Source organism: Megalobrama amblycephala, linkage group LG22, assembly GCF_018812025.1.
Source record: "Megalobrama amblycephala isolate DHTTF-2021 linkage group LG22, ASM1881202v1, whole genome shotgun sequence".
NCBI lineage: Eukaryota > Metazoa > Chordata > Actinopteri > Cypriniformes > Xenocyprididae > Megalobrama > Megalobrama amblycephala.
Window position 1 is genome coordinate 27,632,262 of NC_063065.1, and position 25,378 is coordinate 27,657,639.

The following is a 25,378-nucleotide window of genomic DNA, read 5'->3' on the forward strand; positions in this document are numbered from 1 at the left end:
CCCAATTAAAAGTTTCACAAGGTGTTTATGACATAAGTGTTAACAATAAAAAATGAAAAGATAAAAAACAAGTTAATGATTTAGTTAGAAGTTAGGTCACCTTTTAAACGCAACATATTTATTACTTCCCTTCCTTTGAAACCAAATAACTGTGATTTCTTGTTGCATTGCTACAACAATAGGAAGAGAATTATAATAATATAAATAAAGTTCCAAGTGCCCAACCAACTGGAACACTGATCACCATAATGGTGAGTTTTAGGAAAATCAACATCAGTTTATGAAGTTTTTGTCTTTTTTTTTTTCAGTTGTATTGACAATTGAACTTTCAACATGACTTTGGGAAATTATTGAATGAAACTAGAGAATATAACTGCAGAGTTGGAGGAAATCTTTTAAGAATTGCCCCAACCTTTTTTTTCTTGAGAAAAACAAAAAAAGGCACTCAAACCAATCAATTAATCTTAACCTGGATTTTGACCTGGATTTTGAATCTTAACAAGGCAGAGTATGTGAAAAGTACAGATTACTAGATTTTACAATTAAGATAAGACATTAAGTAAAGTTCACTAAAAAGTTAGAACAACTGTTGGATTTTACAGTGTGAAATTTAAATGGTAAGTAAATTGGCACTCTTTAATGTGGCGTGACGGATTGCTGTAGCACCTCAGTTCAAGTGAAGCAGGAGTGCATGTAAACTAATGATCATCACTTCCTCTTTACTACTATTTATTGCATGAATGAACATCCGAGGGTATGCTGAAAGAAATTACTGAAATGTATCATTTTGAAATCCCCAGTTCTAATTCATTTTCACATTTAATTATTTTTATATTAATGTTATATTACAGTTATACCACTCTTATACTAATATTATGTTTATATTAAGGTATTTTTAAGCTTGAATGGCCCTGCCTACTAATATACTACTATATTAACTTTTTTGTTATTTTGGAGCTTAACAAATGCAGTCCTCAATTACTGTCATTATTTTGAAAAATTAACCTTTTGTCCACACGGTTTTGGAACAACAATAAATTATGGCAGAATTTTCATTTTCGGATTACAAATCTCACTGACAAACACAGGCATGATCTACTCATTTTCAGGCTTTCAAACAGAACAGCCCCTGCAAATGGCCTGAAAGACTGCAGCGCATCCAACCTCGTCTTAAAATCATTCATCATGTTCTTAACAACCAAAGCACCTGTGTTTGCAGTGGCTTATACTGTTCCTGTAAATGAAAGATTCCATGAATATCAAGAAACGGAGTCTCTCGCCAGCTCATTATTGTGCAGTTCTTAGTCCTAATTGGTCGGTTTTGGCACTAGGTAGGTTAATCGGTAGCTTCTGCAGCATAGGTTTGCTTGTTTAAAGGATCAAGAAGGTTTTAAAGGAACCTTGTCTTCAGAAGCTGCTACCAGTTGTGAAAGAATGATAACAGTTGCGGCTCTGGTTTGGATTACGCCTCAGGCCTGGCGCTCTGCCTACCGCTTGCTTACACATCCAAACACTATCCCTACACCTCAAATCACCTGTAATCATTTCCAAGCCTTCGGTCCTCTTATACTTACTGATGTTTAAAACCATGTTTAAAACGTTCATCTTTCAAGAGGAGGTAATAGATTTCTAATTGTTTTCTTACGGTGTTGGGGGTTTATTTTGCTTAGCTAATCTTTGTTTTCCTTCATGTCTTTCCTCCTGAAGATCGGTTGTGAGCTCAGCGGCCAGCGGACATGCTCCATTTAGCGCTCTGAAAGCGAGTCAGGAATCTCAGTGTAGATGGAGGGAAGATGTTTTTAGGAGAAGGACCAAACCATCGGGTCCTCCTTAATGCATCATCTGAGAGGAATGAGAGAGATTGAAAGACAGCCATGTTTACACAGAGTGCCACCATACGCGGTATGAATGTATATATAGAGCCCCGGTTTTCAAGGTCTACCGAGAAGACAAACGTCAATTCCAAGAAGTGCTCGAGAACCTAAATGTGCCTGAACCTGCGTCACAGATTGCAGCTCGTCATAAGAAATGTGCAGTTCTGTTCGCATCTCGAATCTCTCTGTGGGTCAGTGATGTGATGCTGTTTTTTGTATTGTTTAATCTATCAGTTTTAGGGGTGTAGCGGTACTAAGCACTTCCAACTTAATGAAACACCTACGTGGCTTATCCTGTTGTCTTATGTGTGTGTTGTTTAATGTATTTAAGATGCGTTTTCCTCAACGCATAACTTGCATCTTATGGTTGTATACTTACCTGTAAATAGTCCCGTTTCTACTGCAGGAACTTTCCCCAGGAACTAGGGACTTTGGGATGGTACTCGGTGTGTTTCAACCGCAGGAACCAGGGTCTAAATAAAGTTCCAGGTAAAAATTTCCCCCTCAGAAAGTCCCTGCTCATGAGGTAGTACTTTTCCAAAGTTCTGGAACTCCCGGGGGTGGGACTTAACATGCTGAGATCACAAGGCATTTTTATTTGTTGACTCCACACATCATTTTATTTAAACCGCCATTTTTAATAGTCTGTTGCAGTGTGTGCATTAAGAGTTGTTTGCTATTCAAATCAACAATGGAGTTTAAGACTACGACCGATGGACCGACGACGAGGTTCAGGCTTTATTTAAGTTTATATGCGGAGGATGAAATCCAGCGGGAGCTGGAAAGTCACGCGCAGTCCTATATTACCTGATTTTCCTTCACGGTACTTTAGACCACGATGAAAACGCAGACATCAACAGGTCTGGGGGCAAAAAGTTCCTGGGAAGAAAGTTCCTGGGACATATTGTTCCGGGTAATTTCAGTGGAAATGAGGCTGTTACAAATTCACGCAAGAATTTCCTTTTTCACATAAAGGATTATCCTGACAGGAAGCGAGTCTACGTTTAACTTAGTAGACTTCAATGAACGAGTGCCAGTGCGTGGATGCGCTTCAAATAGATGGAGCGGAATGGGAATGGGAGCACAATAATTCTAACCTTATTCTAAAATATTTTGTTAACAAATTTTGCATCCAAAAGTGTAAGCACTTCCAATCTCTTTCCACAATTATAACAGCATAACACCATAAATTGCAGTGTGTGTTGCTGCCAGTTGCAGTTTTATTGACAGACATAGTTTATTCTGTTAATTACTGTTTAATAAAAAAATAATAAATAAATAAATATACCAAAAACATACCAAAGCATGACTTCAAAACCGAGATACGTACCAAATTGTCATTTTTGTGTACCGTTACACTCCTAATAAATGTACTTAAAAAATACATTAAAAATGCAAATCATGCATGTAATGACCTCATCTACTGTACATTGACCATATTTTTAGTTTCTGAATTAAAATTTATTTTGATATTTTCAAAAACATCAGTCTGTCAACTGTCCTAATATTGTAATGAAGAACAATTCCTCAATAAAAGAATGAGATTCTTAAAAATAAAACCTTTAGTTTACAATAGTATTGCATTATTAATATTATAAAAGATTTCTGTCCTTTAAATCCAAGTCATGTAGTGTGACCAACGTGCAGAAATAATAACTGTGTGACGAGTTAAATAAGTCTCTTAAAATACTAGATTATTTTATATTTTTATGACACGGCACTGTTAGTATAAAATTGTCATGTGTTGCGACTCCCCATGAAACTTGATATTTATTATTTTAAAACAATTAAAATGAGCAGATCATGCCTTTGTTTGTCAGTCTGAGATTTCTAAACTTATCCAAAAATAAAAATTCTGCCAGAATTTATTGTTGTTCAAAAACCATGTGAGTCTTTCTTTTGTTTTGTTTTTCAAAATAATAACAGTAATAATACCAATATGCAAACCTTTACCTTATTTTTTGTATATGTACCATACATATTAAAAAAGTGTATACTTACATTCAATGTATACTTACAGTACAGTCCAAAAGTTTGGAACCACTAAGATTTTTAATGTTTTTAAAAGAAGTTTCGTCTGCTCACCAAGGCTACATTTATTTAATTAAAAATACAGTAAAAAACAGTAATATTGTGAAATATTATTACAATTTAAAATAACTGTTTTCTATTTGAATATATTTGACAAAGTAATTTATTCCTGTGATGCAAAGCTGAATTTTCAGCATCATTACTCCAGTCTTCAGTGTCACATGATCCTTCAGAAATCATTCTAATATGCTGATCTGCTGCTCAAGAAACATTAATGTGTACAATTGTACAAAATATTTGTGTACAATATTTTTTTTCAGGATTAGTTGATGAATAGAAAGTTCAAAAGAACAGTGTTTATCTGAAATCTAATCTTTTGTAACATTATACATGTCTTTACTGCCACTTTTGATTGATTTAATGCATCCTTGCTGAATAAAAGTATTCATTTCTTTAATTTCTTTTCAAAAAAATAAAAATAAAAATTCTTACTGACCCCAAACTTTTGAACGGTAGTGTATAATGCTACAGAAGCTTTGTATTTCAGATAAATGCTGTTCTTTTGAACTTTCTATTCATCAAGGAATCCTGAAAAAAAAGTACACAACTGTTTTCAACATTGAAAATAATCATAAATGTTTCTTGAGCAGCAAATCAGCATATTAGAATGATTTCTGAAGGATCATGTGACACTGAAGACTGGAGTAACGATGCTGAAAATTCAGCTTTGCATCACAGGAATAAATTACTTTGTCAAATATATTTAAATAGTACACAGTTATTTTAAATTGTAATAATATTTCACAATATTACTGTTTTTTACTGTATTTTTAATTAAATAAATGTAGCCTTGGTGAGCAGACGAAACTTCTTTTAAAAACATTAAAAATCTTAGTGGTTCCAAACTTTTGGACTGTACTGTACATTTTTACTTGATGGTTACACCACAATAATTTTTAAGTCATTACATTTAAACTTTTCTTGAACCATATGAAACCAACATAAACAGTGCATTTCTAAGCACTTGACACATGTTTATATTTACTAAGATTTTAAAAGATTTTTATTTCCTTTATTGTGGGAACTCTTCTGCATAATTGACCCATATGTTCGGACTGCTTGCTCTAGGTTCAGGGTCAGCGTTCTTGAGCTCTTCACACAGGCGTACGCTGAAAGAACGAGCCAAATCACTAGCCTGACTAGCCAAATCTAAACACAGAACAGCAGCCATTGGAAAAATAATTATAGCTGTCCAAACTGAGGAATGTAAACACAAACAGAGTTTGAGGGCTATATTTTCAGCGTCATAGCCAAGACATTTTCCATCAATATCTGACGAGAAGGTCTTTTACGCTATGGCAGCGAACAGAAATGGCTGTCTTGGCTACGCTCACGAGAACAGTAACGTTGCTGTCGGTTAACTCTTGTTTATATATCATTTGCATGCTAATTGTGTAGAACGCATACGCGCACACACACTGGCCTGTTGCACTATACATTTCAATGAGATGCACACACCTGGACTCACATCAATGCATCATCTAGAGTTCATCTGAGTTTTTAGGAATCATACATCACTGAAACGATTGTGCATGTGTGTAGAAGCAGTCGTGCATACTGGCATTTATCAAGGTTTATTGTTTTAAGTACACAGACTGTTTTATCCAATCATGCAGGTGGCTTAGATAATTTTTAGTACTTGGCAACTGTTTCAGAGTCTGTTCCATATGGTTTGCACAATTACACACACACATCACGGATTCACAAGTACACAGGGTCCAAAATGAGCTTTGTACCGCATGAGCCAACTAAACATGAATTGATGATGTTTACTGACTGTAAATATTTAATTGGCAATATTCAATAACACATTAAAGGGGACCTATAATGCAACTTTTTTAAGATGTAATATAAGTCTCTGGTGTCACCAGAATGTGTCTGTGAAGTTTCAGCTCAAAATACCTCACAGATCATTTATTATAGCTTGTCAAATTTGCCCCTATTTGGGTGTGAGCAAAAACACCTGTTTTTGTGTGTGTCCCTTTAAATGGAAATGAGTTGCTGCTCCTGGTCCACTTTCCAGAAGAGGGCGGAGCTTTAACAGCTCACGCTTTGATTGCTCATCAAAAACAAAGCTAGAGAATCTCAGGCAGACAAAATGAGGATTGTCAGTAACGGTGTTCAGCCTTACGTTGCTCAAACCAGAGTCGGACACTGATGGAGAGACTCAGGATGAAGTTACAACTTTTAGAATGCATCTGGATGTTTTTGAATTGGTAGTGGATTAATTTATATAGTTGCTGTAGAGTTGATTCAACTCATCCACTAGCATGTGTCGTCATGTTAATCTTTTGTGCAAATCCAGCGTTGAATTGACCCTCGTTTGTGAAGCAGTCCGGTGCAAAATGGCAGCATGTCAACCACACTCTACTACAACAACTCTTCCTCTACTCTAAAGCAGCCCAACATGGCCTCACCCCCTTTGTTGTGTGTTCTCGGGGGCGGGATTTATGTAAATGTTGGGGTTTGTGATGTCACTAACCCGGGAAGAAGCTCGTTGTGGTCCCTACCAGCCATTTGTTGTAGTCCTTAAACAGTGAATTATTTAACCACCCCTTTAAATTGATCAAAAGTGACAGTTAAGACTTTTATAACGTTACAAAAGATTTCTATTTCAAATAAATGCTGTTCTTTTGAACTTTTTGTTCAACAAAGATTCCTAAAAAAAAAGTGCACAATCGTACTTGTTAATTATACAGTAGAGATCTATCTTATTACTGAATATGTAGAGACATACATTGCATTTCCATATAAGGGAAGGCCATTTTGTTATTCTCCTTTCATTTAGTGTTAATTTTCACATGCATATCCCTGACCCAAGCAGCCAAGCCCATTCGCTCTCATTGAGGTCTTTTCCAGAATTCTTCCTCTACAGGATTTCATAAGCAGGATTAATGTTGTCTCTGCACTGGCACGTGTTTGAAGTGTGGGCCTACTGTGTCTTTGTGAGGGACCCTTAACGAGGAACAAGTGGATTAAATGCATGAAAAGGTCATTAAGCAGGCGAGTTGAGGGAGTTTCGGCTAGGGCTCTCCGCTTGGTATGAATGGGCCGAGTCTCGCATGTTTAGTCTACAAGCTTTTGCTCATCCTCCCTCTTGTTCTCCACATCCTCTCCTCCACCTCCTCCCACGACCACACAGCGAAGATAATGGGCCTCATATTTGGGCCATCCATCAGTGCCTTAAACTACAGGAAGGAGTTATGTGCTCTCGCTCGCTCTTTCTCTCACCATCTTGCACATACGCACATACACATTGGGGAAAAGAAGCAAAAATGAGCTCAAGAGTTAAAAATGTGACGTTCAAGATGGAAAATCTGTCTGACACCTCACTTTGCATCCAGTGGAGCCATTTATATTCAATATTATTTTAGCACACTTTTTCACCCTCCATCTGCAGATAAACGCGACCCCAATGTGCACACTTGTCTTTAGCAAGGGAATGTAAATTACAGAAATGAATTAGGAGAGAAGGATGTATTGAGGGAAAAAAAATGAGACAGTATCTTTTTTCTTCTCTTTCTGGCATGTTTTTTACTCTTTCTCCACCCTAAGGCAACTCCACGCGAGATGTGGGACCATCGTTGGGTTTGAAGAAGTCTAGTTCCTTGGAGAGCCTCCAGACAGCTGTTGCCGAGGTGACGCTCAACGGAGACGTCCCGTTCCACAGGCCTCGCCCCAGAATCATCAGGGGAAGGGGCTGCAATGAGAGCTTCCGGGCGGCCATCGACAAATCATACGACAAGCCAGGTGTGACTGTAGTCAGCCCCGATGAAGATGACGAGGGTATGGAGACATGTAAGTATTAGCGCTGTGCAACTGCAGGCCTCATTTTTATGTTGAATGATAAAATAAGTGGGAAAAGGCTTTGCGTTGAAGGGAATATCTAGAGATTAGTATATCATGGTCCAGGAAGAAACTGCCCTAGCAACTACCTAAAATACCATAGCAACACCCAGAAGCAGGCAGAGGCTATTTAAACTGACTCCGCCCACCATTGTCTGATTGAGCCAGACAAAATGAAAAAAAGAAGTGATATATACGACAATGTGTAATTAAAGATACGGCAAAACAGTGTGGAGCTATTTAGATACAACCATTATCGTAGAAAAAATACAATGTGTATGTAAATTGAACAGTCTAGTTTGATCATCATGATGCAGTCCAGCCAGTGTATCATCTACTAGTTTCTTAACCTCTTTTCTCTTTATATTGAAAATGGCAACTCATGTAATCACAGCCATTACCATAATTGCACAGACACAGTAAAGGCGATCTGACACAATATCAATGCCAATTTCATCAGTTGTCTCACACAATGACTGGCCCAGAATATTACGAGTCACCCGGCAATTTAGGTTGACTTCATAGACGGAGCTCAGTAGAGAAACGAGGCAGCGGGTCTCGTGGGGACGTCTTGTGCTATTCTGAAGATTAGAATAGCAGAAGAGATCCCTCCTCTCTGTAAGTAGGTCAGGCCTTCCCTCAAAGACTCAAAAGGAAATAAACAGCCAATAAGCAAGTACAAGTTTCACTATTCATTTCGCCCATGACCAAATGAATTTCCAGACATCCACTCTGGGCATTTTTCTCTAATGGGACCTGGGTTTTAAAGGGATATTTCTAAATGCTTGCAGACTTGATGATTTACTAAATGCGTTTGGGTTCATTTTTATGGTTCATTGATTGCTTGCAGCAGTGATTTGTGTTCTTTTTCATATGTTAGATTGTTTAATTTATTAACCCACTTTAAAATGTTTTTTATACAACAGTTTCTTGCACTGAAGGTGTTATTTCTTTGGCATAATAAGTAAGGAATCAAATTAGAATTTTTCAAGTGATAAAACCTACATGCTTTCACATCTGAGAATTTAGTTAAATAATACATAGATTTAGTCCCTAGGGTTGTAAAAACCTGGTTGTTTTTTCAGTGGTGTTCGGATGATTTGATGAAGTCCGTCGGACGGTTCTGTCTGGTTAATAACACCTGCCAGGGCGAAAAATCACGCCGTCCCTTTGTTCTCCATTAAAAGATTCCATTAAAAGCAAGCAGATTTTTTTTTTTTTTTTTTCAAAACAGTCAAATTATTTGCCTCAGTCACTTTGTTCTTGTAAGCTGTGTCCACATTGGGCTAAATACTGTCTTATCTCTTCCGTGGAGCAATAGAGGGCAAATGCGTGAGATTCCACGGTAGAAGCGTATTGCATTTCTCTCTTTCCGATATTCAAATAACTCTGTTTTTCAATTTAGATAAGAGGAACCTGCCTGTGCCTGTCACCGAGGTTAATAGTCAAAAGTTGACAGATAAGGGCAGGCTTTTTCTTTCCACACAGACACTTTTATTTACATAAAATGTGAATTTGGCATCACCCGAGGAAAAATGTGTCACTGGGAGATATCCAGCCGAGAAAATGAGTTGGGCTGTGTTTCGTTGTGTTTTATGTTTTTTTTTTTTTTTAAATATCAGACTTAAATGCGCTCGGCTCTTTTTCCCACCGGGTTTTTAGCCAGAGTGGCAATTTCAAGACTCCATTAGAAATGATCGGCGTTCTAAAGAAGAAATGAATACCGTGGCACGTCAAAAGGAGACGACTAATGACGCCTTTTGATTGCAGTGTCAAAACATTTACCACTCAGTCCCGTGTAGCTGAAATTTGCCGTTAATTACCCTAATTTGTTTCTTTTTACATTTCAGTCAACAATTAGCAGAACCGTAACTTACTGTGATAACCGTTTTAATGAAAACGCTATTGATCTGTGAAGTCGCTGCTGTATTGACTGTGAATCTTCTTTCTCAAGTTAATTGGGATGTTTATAAATGCAGACTGTCCTGTCCAATATATAATTTCCTGCATTCTTTTCTATTTTGTCTCCTGAGATTCCATCTTTCTGAAGGCCAGAAATTTTTAGCCATCTGATATCCAACCAAACCTTGTTAGTGTTGTTATTTTCTCCTCACTCTTAGAAGAAAAGGTTCTATATACTGTAGAACAGGGCTATTCAACTGGCGGCCCACGGGCCAAATCCGGCCCGCAAATCATCTTCATCTACTGGAGGGCACACCAACCTCCCTCCTTCTCTTTTCCTGGCCGCGGTGGCGCCTGCAGCTGCACTTTTCGTACCATGCACGCTTCTCAGACTGACCCGAGAAACGTTTTATTATTACATTTTTTAAACAAATATTTCAGCAGTTATTATGTGTGTCCCATATTTCTGTCGACTGAACCAGCGATACCAACCATTCGTGAATTAATCATTCTTTCCTTTCCGTGAATTGTCCAAACGTGCTTGCATAACGATCTGAAACGATTTGGATTCGTTCGGACCTCTGTCACCGAACCATCTGAAATGGTTTCTCGGTCAGTAACAACAAATACAGAAGAAATAGCGCTGTTTTCATGTGTTTCACTAGTTTACTTTGAACAATGCAGCACAGCACAGTGGATAACGGAACGAAAGCTTAAAGGAGCTGCATTTATTCCTGGTCCTGGATACCATTATTAAACAGCGTTGCGACATCAAGTGAGAGAAGCGTTTTAATTCGACGCACGCCTTTTGGTTACAAACCACAAATCATTTGATGATTAAAAGTTTTAAATCGGATGAAACACCCAACATTCCCAACAAGACTGATGAGGAAAACGGGAGAAACGTGCCATGAATGAAGACGGAAGACTTTTAAATCACAAAATCACCAGCCTTACAAACATTTACCAGAAGTGAACTGTAGTAATTTACCATGGTTCGCGGAAATGTGGAATATTTATATTGAATACTATGTTATAGCCATTTATATTGCAATATATTTATTAGGTTGGTAGGGGAATATATAATTAATTTCTCAGTGTAGTTTTTACCTGTGTTCGCTGTCAGAATATTTTCATTTAAGCCTATAATATTTATAAATAAAATAATTCTTACCAATAAGACAAACTTACATTAAACTAATTAGTTCAGTTTAACTTTTAAGAGTATTTAGCACTTTCTCGAGAAAGTTCACAGAACTGACTTATTTTAAGTAAACTGAACTGTTTCATTGCTTTGAGTTTTATTAACTCATTTCTTTTAATTTAGACAAACTTAAGTTTAACTGAAACTGGGATTTATATTTCCCAGCATGCTTTGCCTATGGCATGCAAAAGGGAGAGTAAATGCTAAAATTAAGTGTCATATAATGTTTGTTTTTTTTGTGCAAGATTTATGTTAAGTGTGAGATTTAGTAGTGATTAATGTTCTGCTTACTTAAACTTTGAATTTCTTAACTTAAAAATGTTGATGTAACCGATTGCCTCAGTTGTTTTTTAGTTGTGCCAACTTATTTGGGTTTACAGTGTTGCAAATTAAAGGATTAGTCCACTTTTAAATAAAATTTTCCTGATAATTTACTCACCCCCATGTCATCCAAGATGTTCATGTCTTACGGAACTTACGGAACGAATGCGGTGCCAGTTTCGTTATTTCTGTAAGTAGAAGGGGGAAGGCGTAGGACATACGGCGTAAGCTTTTTGAAAAATGCAGAAAGTGGACGAAAATTTGTGTTTATAAAGCATATACAGTTGTATTTTTTTTTTTTTTTTTCGAACATGACCGATCGTTTCACTAGATAAGACCCTTATTCCTCATCTGGTATTGTTTAAAGGGGCTCTAGTAGTGCTTGTATTGCGCATAATTTTAGTCATTCCCGCAAGTCTCGTGCTCACACCGAAAGCGCATGCACTACTGTTCTATATAAGTGAAGCGTACAAGCCATACTCAGTCTCAAACAGAGACAGAAGTCAAACAGACTCACAAGTACCAAAATAAGCACCTTCCTGCACTTAAACTGTCAAATACATACAAAAGTATGCCAAAACCATCGACACAGGCAATCTTGGCGAGTATTCAGATAAACACAGTCAGTTTTAAATCGTCAAATAGCTAAGAAAGTGAACCCATGTCGTGTGTAACATTATTGGGTCCGTTGAACACCGTTCATAAACTCTTAAAGGGACAGCAGTCCAATATTCCTGCTGCTGTCTGTCATATTAATCAAAGAACAAAAGACAAAGAAAATCACTTTCTGCTCTTGACTGAATACGTTTCATAACTTTAATGGTAAGAATTATTTACAATAAAGAATACAGAAATTAAGGTAACCTGTAAAATAACACTGAATGTTCTTACCTGAATAAAAACCCAGTTAACCCGAAACACTGAGTTTCATAGCTCTCTTTATTCTATTGCATTTATTTGAGCTGTTTATATTTTATTACTTACTTTTACATTTTTTTTTTTTTTTTTTTTTTTTTTTTATGAAAATAAAACTCTGCATTGAAGAAAAGTAGATTTTTTTTGTATATGTTGTCAATTATAGTTCTTAGAAAGAAAATCGGAATCGGCAAAAATCGGTATCGGCCAATCACACTAACAAAATATCGGAAATCGGAATCGGCCAAAAAAATTGCAATCGGTGCATCTCTACTAAAAAGCCTCTGAATCCATCTAAATATCTCTATGAACAACAGCATATCAAAACAGATAAATCAACTCATCAGCTTACAGCGTTTAAGTCTCCTCAGCTTTCATTGTCAACTGCACTCTCTATTGTTGCTGGCAACCCGCGTCCTTGAACGAGGGGGCGGGCCAAACAATATTTTGAATTTGGACTGCAGTACCTATTTTGAACACTGGGTGTCATTCCTACATAGAGCCCCTTTAAAGCCCTTTGAAGCTGCACTGAAACTAATTTAATTAGCACTGTAATTTTGACCTTCAGCCATCTGGAGGCCATTGAAGTCCACTATAAGGAGAATAATCCTGGAATGTTTTCATCAAAAACCTTCATTTCTTTTCGACTGAAGAAAGAAAGACATGAACATCTTGGATGATTAAATTATCAGGAAAATATTATTTAAAAGTGGTCTAATCCTTTAATGAGAGTTAGTTGACATGGATTTGCAAAGTTACTTGTCTAAAGTGGACTTTTGAAATAAAGTGTAAACTAGTTTTATTTAATTAATTTTTGTTTTGATTAAATGTTATGAATTAAGCAAAAAAATAGAAATAACCTGTTAAACATGAAAGTATTATGCAGTTAAAACATTTCATAGAACATTTTTGGCATAAAGGGTTCTTTAAAATTGAGTCAAGAACCCTATAGAGTCCCATTTAGAACCCCATTGAACCTTTTATTCAAAGAGCTCATTAGCTCAAAAAAGGTTGGAATTTTTTTTTTAAAAAAGGGCAAATGTGCGAAGAAAGTAATGTAACTGTTTAATTGGCTGATTTATGACACTATCATTGTCTTATGCTAATAATTTTGGATATAATTTCAGTAGATGTCAGAGTGACAGAAAACACTGATAGCTACTTGCGCGAGTGAATAAAACACAAGGAACGAGCACCCACCCTTTTCCCCTCACTAGCATTAAACGGCTCATCTGAGCATGCAGAAATATCCATGATGGTCTCTCGCTTTCATGAGGGCCTTTCTTCTAGCCATCAAAGTTCTCACTCACGTCAGAGATTTGTTGGGTATTAATAAGCTCTAATCACACAGGCATCTGTCTCCAGCACCGCGTCTCCACCATTACGCCGCTCTATTCAAAAGCACTTTGCTTTTAGTGCCCCCTAATTTTTTCCTCCTTTCTGAGCGTTTTTAAACTTACAATTAGTGACAAATTAATCATGTCCAGACCATCAGGAATGGAGACAGTAGCTGTAATCAGACGGGTGCTGAAATGGAAATGAGCAATATCAGCCAGCTGCGGTCCCTTATGATTATACAGATATGCAACGTATCATGAAGATAGGTGGCGGGAAATGAATTAGCATTGCAAACGATACTTCAAAATAAAATGTTCCCACAGAGATGTGCTCGCTTTTCCAAAACTACTTGCATTAAGATATCATCGATGAAATACATCATCCTATTGACTGGAATCCATAAAATTAGCGTTACAAAATTCATGGGCTATCAAATGTTAAGAGTGCTGTGAGAATACGATCCTCCTTCGGCTTGTCCATTAGAAGAGCTGAACTCTTTGTCTTCCAAGTAAACATCTTAATAGTGTGGTGACGTGAAAAAAAAAACTGTTAGCAAAGCAATTCTTTCTGTAATAATCAGCAGCAAACCATGGAATTCAAAAAGAGATACTTTGAAGCACATTCATGCTGTTCTTTTTCATACAAATAGTCATATAGTCAAATTCCATCTCTCATAATTTTTTATAGACCGCATGATATCTAGACCTCGGCTTCGGCAGTTGAAACTCATACAGAAATTGTTGGTCAAAAAAGTGGCTGATACGGACTATAGATGTGCTACTCAAATAGCTTGTTCAGAATGGTGAGGTGAACAGTAGATGGACCTCTTTGAGTGCACTTTAGCCCTTTGAACTTCTGAGTTCACTTTCTCTGTTAGTTTTATTGGGTCAGTGAGGAATAACGCTAATAGGCTCCCTGCACTGCTCCTGGGTAACCGCTTTTGAGACCGCCTTACTGTGGTCGGGAGATGTGACCCTTTAGAAGCAAAAAGATAATGGGGTTCCTTCAGATTGAATAACCTCGGAGGAAAAACTCAGCTAAGGAATAAAATGAAAAGAGATTCAGGCAAGATGAGATGCTCACAAGCCTCTGCTATATGGTTGGACTTGCAGACGAGGTCTCATTAAGATGTTTCATTAAGTCAGTGTTTAAAGAAGTCAAACCATTGCTTTGTTTCTGCTTAGAGAAATTACTTTAGCTCGTATTTCTTCTCTATTTTATTTTATTTTATTTTTTATTCTATTTTTTGTTTTTGTTTTTATTTAATTGAATTGAATAGAAAATGTCAGTGATACTTGGCTGACAAAAAATCCACCATGTTATTTTATTTTATTCATTTCTGTTATTATTGTTTTTTTTTTATGTATTTTATTTTATTTAATGAATTGAAAAAGTCAGTGATACTTCGCTGACAAAAAAAAATCCACCATTTTATTTTATTTTATTTTATTTTATTTTATTTTATTTTATTTTATTTTATTTTATTTTATTTTATTTTATTTTTATTTTTTATTTTATTGAAAATTTTGGTGATACTTGCGTAAAAATATTTGTTTGATGGTTTTGTTTGATTATTTATTATTTTATTTTATTTTATTTTATTTTATTTTATTTATATTTGTTTGATGGTTTTGTTTGATTATTTATTATTTTATTTTATTTTATTTTATTTTATTTTATTTTATTTTATTTTATTTTATTTTATTTATCCTTAAATGCTAACCAGCAAGTTTCACATTGCTATGTGGATGCGAAAGTATTGTGGGTAGTTGCTAGATGGTTAACAGGGTGTTTTTGGTGATCAATAGGGTGGAAATATGTTATTAGGTAAGCCCAACCCTGTGCTACTAATTATTGCTCTTTTTCTGTAGCTGACATACACATAGTATGATTTAGGTATTCTTCTTTCTGTCTGTCTGTCTGTCTGTTTATCTCTCTCTCTCCCCTTTTTTCCTCCATCTCAGTGGAAGAAGATACAGAGGAAAGCTCACGGTCTGGCCGTGACTCTATTTCCACGGCCACAGACCTCACCCTCCCACCCTCCAACACAGAGAAACAGATGAATGGAGGACGCACCAAAGATGACAAGAAAAAGGAGAATGGAGGGAAGGACAAGAAAGACAAGAACAAAGCTAAGAAGGGCGTGCTGAAGGGCCTGGGCGACATGTTCAGGTAGGGTGAACAGCCTTAGGTGCTCAAATCACTTTATTTAACTAGCGTTAGCATAACATGTTGAGTATGTGGGACTCTCTGGTACTAATAGGAAGACCTTACCTTGACCCTCAGTCTCGCTATCATTCATTGAGGCCTGAGGCAGTTTCAATGGAGGTTATTTTAATAAGGCAATGTTTTATTCATCAGTGCATAGATTACCAAATTTGTCATTGGTAATTGCTGGATTGGTAACTTTTCTGAAATAAACACATTAGAGTTCAAGGCAGTGCTACTCGCCAAACATTGGCACTCTGTGCAGCTTTGTGTTCCCGTAAACAGCTTTGTCGCCTAGTTAAATGTCACCCCAACTGTGACTGATTTGCAAAATTTCCCCACCAACTTCAGCCTACAAAGAGGTCGAAGCAAATGCGGAATCGGTTAATTTCGAAAATAAATCCATATGGAGGATTAACATTTACTCGGCTTCACGCAAATCTCCTCCGGAGGGACGAGACAGGTACAGATCAAATACTTTTGGGGGATGCTATCATAAAAAGGTGCTTTCCTAGTCTCCTGCCCCTCTGGGCACCTTGAAATAGTGGGTCGAGCATCCATTTTGTTAAGAACTTGGTAAGCGTTTCCCAATGCTAGGCTAATTAAGCTGGGCCTCCATTAATTATTCTGATTTGGTGCTCATTTGAATCCCGCATAAATTATACACACTCTTATCTGCACAATAAGTTGTTTTGAGGTGGATTAGCGTAATGGGATTAGTTAGCGTAGAACGTTGCATGCTGTGCCGTAATGAACAATAAAATCGACAAGTGTTTCCAGGTCATGTTTCAGGAGCACTAAAGGGTCGGTTTTAGTGTCCCCTGATTTGTGCTCCACCACTCCACCTCTATTTTGTCCTGTAGAATGATGGCAATGGACAATTACTAAGCCATAATTACATGTTAGGTCGTGGCCTATGTTTTGAGTTGAATTTGATTAATTAATTAGAAATACGATCAAGAGGATTTCAGCTTTCTTTTTAATCAGTGTTTAAGAGTGGGTGTTGGAGCAGTTGCTAATAGTGTTGGATGTTAAAGTCGCAATAAAATGGAAGAACCTACAGATCTTTCTTGCCATATGACGGAATAATGGATTATAGAAAAAGTACAAAATGTTGAGCAGAGACTTGGTTCAATCCATCGGTTGTTGATTGGATTTTGAGGCATGGGCATTACATTCAGAAATGAATGCTAGCTTGCAGTTGAATTTGGAGGGCTGGGGTTTAAGTGGACTAAAAGATTGGAGAATTCCAGCATACGGCATCAGACCGTACATGGATGAATCACTCACAATTCTGTAACATGCATTTACAAAATAGATGTCTGCATTACTTTTCCATTTATTTAATTGATTTACTGACAAATAAAATTATTGGGGAATATTTAAGGTATTCAAGTGTTATAGAAGTGGTAGTATGTCTGAGCATGATGGGTATTGTAGTTCTAGAGAGTGTGGAATGCTGTTGTAGACATTATTTGTAGTGGAAAAATTGTAAAAAAAATAAATTAAATAAAATAAAAAAATAAATAAAAAATAATACTGTGGCACTTTGTTTTCCTAACTTTCCCCAACAATCAATGCTAGCTGTTGCTTCAACCCCGACTTCCCCAACCACGTGCACAATTTTTCACGTGTCCGCTTTCAAGCTGAAATGCATGGTATACATGCTATAATTTTAACATTGTTGGAGATCACCCAAGTTTGCAGTGTGCTCATCATGCTCAGGCTGTTCAGCCTCATGTCGAATTGAGACCTTGAGAACACCTGGTCCATGCGTAGTAGATTCGACTCCCCAAAGGAGAGGAGCTCTTTGGATTTACAGCTTTAGTGATGAGACAGAATTAGCTTCAGCTGTGTGTCATCACAAGCTGCTGGCAGCTTTCAGGACCCCCTGCTCTTGGAACACTATTTTGTTTGTGCTCAAATTCTTCTTATCATTCTTTTTTCATCGTAAGTCGTAAACCAATCCGTCTGAATTCAAAGATATATTGAATGGTAGTACATTTAGTTGTGCTATATGGAGCCGAATGCTGGCCAGTTACCAAGAGTACTGAGCACCCTCTCCATGTTATGGATTACTGGTGTGTCTCTCCTTAACCATTACTGTAATGATACAATTTGGTGGCAAAGGGGCAGAAACTTACAGAGAAAATGTGGCAAAGGCGTCTTTGGTCTTTTGGTCAGTGGTAAGGGCACATCCTACGAGCAGCATCAAGCACTGTCGCTAACAACACCTACTACCTACCACTTCACGGTGGATGGCAAACAGGCCAAGTGGACAACCAAAGCAAAGATGGCAGGATACAATGGAAGAAGATATGAGGATCACCAAATTACACTCGAATGGGGCGCTCGACTGTGCAAAATGGAATGCCAAGATCCAAAGAGCGGACTCCACACTTATGGAAAGCATGCTAGGAAGAAGAAGAAGAATATTTTTTTTTCATCGTAAAACTGTCTAGAAGAGGTTGGGTACCATTTTGTGGGAATTGGCCACAAGGTGGCGCTGTGATAAGTTTTATTTAATATGGGATGGATTCTTGAAGTCTTTCCCAGCTGTTTCATACAACTTGCATGAAAATTGGCGACAACCTTGACAAAAATTTGTCAAAAGAATTTTAAATCATTGATTTAATCCAATAAAATTTGCAGATGTTGTCCATAATGACTAAATTGGCCTGTATCCTTAGAATGCAAAATCCAAGGTTCACAAAACTTGGTACACACGGCTATCAAGGCCATCTGAGGACGCATGCCAAATTTCATTATTTTTTTTACTAGGGTAAGTTATAAGTGAAAAAAGACTGTGGCTTAATGTAGGAATTCCAAATCTGCATTGAAAACAACTGTATTCACATCATCCACACAATCTGCTGTTTCACATTTCAGGTACATTTTTAGGCTTTTTTTGATTATTCTGGCCCAAGTCCCTACTTCAGTGCAAGTCTATGGGATTTTTTCCTTATTTTTTTAATCAACCACCAACAGAAAATCGTAAATATGATTGCTTATAATGCAGTTTTCCTCAACAAGCTGCACAATTCGTGGTGTAGGACAAGTGACATGTCGAAGTTTAATACTTAATGGTATAGTTTTGTTTAAAGCCCATAACCCTAATAGGAGACATAGTAATATATTGTCTACAGCTATACTTAACAAGGCCACCTACAATTATAGACTGAAGGAGGTAAAATTAGCACTATAGCAAAGGAGTCAGAGGTGAAAAATTATATGCATTTAGTGTGCGTGTTAGCAAGGGAGTGGGAAGGCTTGTGAAAGTTCATTAAGAACTGAAACGCAGGTCTGGACCCCAGCTGAGACGCTCACTCAGCACAGAAATGTGCTCTCTCACTCTCATTACATCTACCCCTCCTCTGAGAGCCATCAGAAACTCCCATCACTAAGGAGATTGCGCACACACAAACGCAAGCACCTTGCCAAGAGAGTATGGATTACTGACATTCAACTCCACTTCTTGCTGTCTCTCTCATTGTGTCTTTTTGTTCACACACATACATATTCACTTGTGCAGCAATACACACTCATCTGCAGTCTCTCAAGGCCCATTTAACTGTAGCCCTTCACTTTTTCATCTCTTCCATCTCAGTATGACACACACGCACACACACACTCACCCAAGGAGGTCTCAGAGGCGTTTGCAATACACTGCAATTGGAGCTCATCTGCATGCGTGAGTAAACGTGCACTGATGAGCTCTGCGCTTAATGGACACACTGATTGGAAGAGCATTAAAATCAGAACAGATAGACTGAGGGAGGAAGAGAGGAGAAGAGAGAGATGAGGTGATCAAAGGAGAGCGAGAGAGAAATCACAAATCGAGATGTACTAAACAGCTAAATGAATGACCAGGCAAGTGAAGGCAGCATGAAAAACATCGCTGTAGAAATGAATTGTCAAAAAGTGTTCTAGAATTGACATTTCTAAATAAAGCTTCTAAAGGCCCCGATATATTTCAAACGAAATTGAAAAACGGACTGATGTGATGTCATTTTGAAAAAAATCAGGCTGAAATGAAGTTCATTTTAGGAAGTTCGAAACAGCTTGCCAAAGTGAACTTTCTGGAAAAGTTCGCTTCAGCTTGTAAACACCTTCGTTCTACCGTTGGTCCGTGGTCATCACGTAAAGTAGGTGTGCGCTGAGGCTCCGCCTTCTTTCACTCTGAAAATCTTTTCCAGTTCATTTCCCCTCTCAAGTCTGAATTCAGACGTCCGCGAGTGAAAACAGGAACACTAGAGAGCTGCTTTATAGTACAAAACGAAGTTGTACTTCTGATGAAATGAGAGACTGACACTGCTTTTCGTGTTTAATATGGTAAAGCTGCTTGATTTTAAGCAATCTATTTTATAAAGTGTTCTAATATAAATGCGACGTGACTTTACTGGAGTGCCGAATTACAGAGCTTGTGCAAACACACATATCCACGTTGCCATGATCAGATGCTTTTCTTATGCTTTATTTAAAAAATCCTTGCTAGTTTCTCAATTTTGTTATGCTTATTTTGATTAATGAGAGAAAAGTGCTCAGCACAAATTTACACATTCATCGAACCATCGCTCTCAGCAGTGTGGGCGACGTCCAGATGTTCGATTACAGTAGCTATATTGCTGCTCACGTATTTCGAACTTTGTTTTACCCCTAAACGAAGAACAAAAAAGAACTTTGCTTGAAGTATATAAGGGCATTAAAATTCATTTGTTTTTATTTTTGTTTGTTTGTTTGTTTGTCTGTCAAAAGCATTCTAAAATTCACTCAACAAATAAAGGTGAAAAATTATAAAAATCATTTGATTACAAATATCTAAAATGTATTTGCCATATAAGGTTCTAGAATTCACACTCTAAAATATGTTGGGTTAAAACAACCCAAGTTGGGTTGAAAATGGACAAGCCCAGTGTTTGGGTTGTTTTAACCCAGTGATTGGGTAAAATTTTTGCCCAACCAAGCTGGGTAGTTTTATATAACTTGTTTCCTCCAGTAATTTGTCTGAATTTTAATTTCCAACCTATTTTGGGTCCATTTTAATCCAGCCATATAGTAATTTTGGGCACACATTTAACCCAACTGCTGGGTTAAAACAACCCAATCGTTGGGTTTGTCAATTTTCAACCCAACCTGGGTTGTTTTTAACCCAGTATTTTTTAGAGTGCAGTCATCAAAACAGTTCTAGAATTCACTCTCCAAAAAAAAAATTCTTGAATTTTCTTCATTCACCATTTGTTTTTTAATGTATTAATTTATATATTTGTTTGTTTGTTTTTGTTCCTTAGTGGTATGTTGTTGTTATTTTGTGTTTTTTCAAAGCTGTGGCAGTGACCCAAGCGATGTGTATATGTATATGAATATCATGAAGATTTGGGGGTGACTTTTTTTACTTGGGCCAATACGTAACCACCCTAGAACCATATACCTATTCCCTAGCAGCTACCCAGAACCTGATAGCAACATGCTAGCAGCATGCTTTATGTTATTATCTTAATGGCAGAGCTTGATATAAGACTTAGCTTAAACCACATGGTGCATGAGGTGGCTGTATATGTTAAGGGTGTTGTATGTCATGCCTGACTTCATCATGGATCGAATGAATAGGTCATCAGCTATGAACTCTGACATGAATGCAAGCATTTAACAAATGACCTGAAACGGGGTACACGTCACTCGTCTTTGCTTGTCCTACAAGTATTATCATACATCCACCATAAATGTGTCTGGCATTCTCTTTGACATGGCCTTTTAACATGTCCACACCTCAGCCCAGGCTTTGTTAGTGTGTCAGACGGCTCAGTGCACCATGTTGTTCCAAACCTATATGAATTCCTTGGGTGAATATTAAATGAAATTGTTTTATATTCATAAATAAATTAACATTATATTAATAATAATAATAATAATTAAATATAAATGTATGTTATATTGAAAATGCATATATTAAAAATAATGACAGAATTTTAGGTTGAACTATTCCTTTATTCGTCAGAGGGGGCATTAGCCGAAGGATACAGGCTATCGTCAGCGGCCTGAGTAATATGTCCTGGAAGAGTGGAAGAATAAGGGATGGAAGCAGAAGTAAATGACATAAACGAGTGCAGTGGAGTGAACTGGGGCACAGGGAGGAGGAGCCTTAGAGATAAAGAAAACGATTCCTGTTTTCACGCAACTGGTCACGGCAACTTTGGCCCAGGGGCAGACATGCCTCTACGGCTTGCATTAGTGGACGCTATTAATAGGATGAAATTGCTAATCCTGATGCCCTCTCACATTGAATTACCCCATCCACACCCCACAGAGCCTTCTCCGTCCCCCTTCACTGACCTTCAAACCTCTATGTAGCACCATCCTGAACTCCCAACACATCCACCCCGAGAGGAAAACCTTCAGCCTGGAGCGACAGCAGGGCCTTAGGGACTTCAAGGGGTCCGAAGGGGGAAGAGCGCAGATGCCTTTCCCTCCAACCATCTTTGTTATTTTTCCTTGTTGAGTGAGCATGTTGCTGGGGAGGATTGTGGGTAATGCATAGGGCTTAACAGAGATGCATGATGTAGGCGCTTTATATGCTTTTTCATTTGCATGGCCAGATCCCTCAACTTGTTCCAAAGTAGTACGTTCTCGCTCATTAGCTTAACGTAAACACAGAACGCTTTACCACGAAGAGGTAATTACGGAAACACTGGAGAACTGCATGCCAGTTACATTCACCATAATCAACCTTAGTCACATATAAATAAAGCTGCTGTATGTAATGACTGAAACTTTGATAGATGTGAGCTGTGGAAAGTGGCTTTAATATCTCTAGTTTTTTTCATACTATTATGAAAGGATGCATAAAGATGTTTAATAGCTGTCTTTTAGTCAGTACTTCATGTCAGATTCGTTGTTTTTCAATCAGTCTGACTCTGACTAAAATGCCAACTAATTTAATTTGACAAAAATAACATTGTAGATGATAAAGTGCAAAATTAAACCAAGTATTAGTAACAGTTTTTTAATTAAACTTCACAAATGAATAAAAACATGCAAAACTGTCCTTGACGAAACCTGCACTGCTAATATAACATTATGATTCAACCAGTGTTCAGCTTTAGCTCATGCAGCTTGAATGGATCAATTACAAATAACCATATTCTATTTAGAAACGTTGTTAGTTCATTATTAACCCCTTACTGCACTCCCCCCATTTTGGCAAGTGGGGCATAAATGACATATCCAAAATAAAAATAAAACGTTGCTGCTCATAAGTCATTCTGAATAGACACATAACCAACATATACAGTGGTGCTTGAAAGTTTGTGAACCACTTGCAGAATCTGTGAAAATGCGAATAATTTTAACCAAATAAGAGATCATACAATATGCATGTTATTTTTTATTTAGTACTGTCCTGAGCAAAATATTTTGCATAAAAAATGTTTACATATGGTCCACAAGACAAAAAAAAAAAATAGCTGAATTTATAAAAACGACCTGCTCAAAAGTTTGTGAACCCTTGATTTTTAATACTGTGTGTGGTTACCTGGATGATCTATGACCAATTTTTTATTTTATTTATTTTTTTTTTGTTTTGTTTTGTGATGATTCATGAGTCCCTTGTTTGTCCTGAGCAGTTAAACTACCCAATATTCTTCATAAAAATCTTCCAGGTCCCAAAAATTCCTCAGATTTCTAGCATCTTTTGCATATTTGAACCCTTACCAGCAGTGACTGTATGATTCTCAGATCCATCTTTTTACACTGAGGACAATTGAGGGACTCAAACACAACTATTAAAAAAGGTTCAAACATTCACTGATGCTCTAGAAGGAAACACGATGCATTGAGAGTCGGGGGGTGAAAACTTTTGAACAGGATAAAGATGCTCAATTTTTTCTTATTTTGTTTAAATGTCTTTTTTTTTTTTTTCATTTAGTACTGCCCTTCGGAAGCAACAGAAGACTCTTAAATGTTTGCCAGAACACAAATTAAGTACAATTTACCTTGATCTCCAAATTCAAAAAATTTTCACCCCCGGCTCTTAATGCATTGTGTTTCCTTCTGGAGCATCAGTGAATGTTTGAACCTTTTTTAATAGTTATGTTTGAGTCCCTCAGTTGTTCTCAGTGTAAAAAGATGGATCTCAAAATCATACAATCACTGCTGGAAAGGGTTCAACTATGCCAAAGATGCTGGGAATCTCAAGAATTTTCGGGACCTGGAGGATTTTTCTGAAGAATATTGGGCAGTTTAACTGCTCATGAACAACCATCACAAAACATAAAAACAGTCATAGATCATCAGGTAACCACACACAGTATTAAGAATCAAGGGTTCATAAACTTTTGAATAGGGTCATATTTATACATTTATACTTTTTTTTTTTTTTTTTTTTTTTTGTCTTGTGGACAAATTAAACATCATTTATGTTAAATATCTTATTCAGGACAGTACTAAATATAAAATGACACGCATTTTGTATGATCCCTCTTATTTTGTTAAAATTATTCACATTTTCACAGATTCTGCAAGTGGTTCACAAACTTTCAAGCACCACTGTATTTAGAAAGCCAACAATTAATATGGAGATATACTGTATAAGCTCAAACACACAAACAAAAATATCATCTCCTATCAAAACATCATCTCCCATTCCCTTTAAAAGCCAGTTGCGCTTCCACCATGGCGGGTTCGCTATTTATATGGCGGAATATAGACACCCTCAACCTGACGAACAGTTTAAATACAATTTTAATATTTGGCATGTTTGTGTCCTGCTGCGCGTCCCTGTGTGTGTAACAAGCAGAGTGTACCCACATTGTGTACCCGGGTCTACCTGCCTATAGGCACAAATTTCGAACACACCCTTTAAATAAAAAAATAAAAAAATACTGTGCCATTGACTTTAGACCAGGTTTTTGTTGGTCAATGGTGCAACCTTTTTCAGTTGCCTCAAAATGGCAACACGCCAACAATGCACCTGAACACACCTTGTTTTCAGACCAGCACACCCATGGGCGAACAGATGGCCATGAGTGCATTTGCTATTTAAACAACGTGAGCGCTGGACATGAAAACGATAACTACATTGGACTGAAACTAGCAAAAAACACTTGGCGTCGCATTGTGCCGGGTATATGATCTTTATTATTCTTTTATCATTATTCTTTTGATTGTTTTCAGACATTATTTGGCTTGTATGCCGTTTTTTTCATCATATTTTTTGCCAGATGTGTAGTTTATTTAAAAAAGTTTATATACTGTCAGTATTGCACAACTGCCCACTAATTGTTCCCTGCAACATAGACAAAAATTTATCTCACCTTTAAGGAGTGTGACAATGAACAGGAAGTGAGACACAGAGGACTTGAGATATTGCAAAGTGATCACTTGTCAAAATGCCAGCACCCTGGGTGGTATCGTCCGTCTGTTTCCTCCTATATGACAGAGGTATCGTTTGTGTCATGACCTCCTGAAATGAAAAGAAATTAAAACAAAAGAAGTGAGATTGTCCCTCTGTAGGCTTAACATGGGCCTGTGTAAATATCATATCTCTCTTAAAATAGTCCTCGTTGTGGTGGTCTGAACTGATTCGTCGACAAGCCTCCTTCAGGGGTCACGGAGGGAGATATCCTCACCTCTATCCCACCATTCCATTATCCACCTGCCAATCAAACAGCCTCAGCTCACAGCA

At 37.2% G+C, this 25,378-nt stretch overlaps 1 protein-coding gene across 1 annotated transcript in view; it reads left to right on the forward strand.

Moving 5' to 3' along the window:
• The window catches only part of LOC125257746 (partitioning defective 3 homolog), a 245,277-nt gene that overhangs the window by 65,484 nt on the left and 154,415 nt on the right, over positions 1 to 25,378 (forward strand). The window contains exons 8-9 of the mRNA XM_048174395.1: positions 7,521 to 7,763; positions 15,456 to 15,663. Coding sequence (XP_048030352.1) covers positions 7,521 to 7,763; positions 15,456 to 15,663 — 451 coding nt within the window. The remainder of the gene's footprint in view (positions 1 to 7,520; positions 7,764 to 15,455; positions 15,664 to 25,378) is intronic.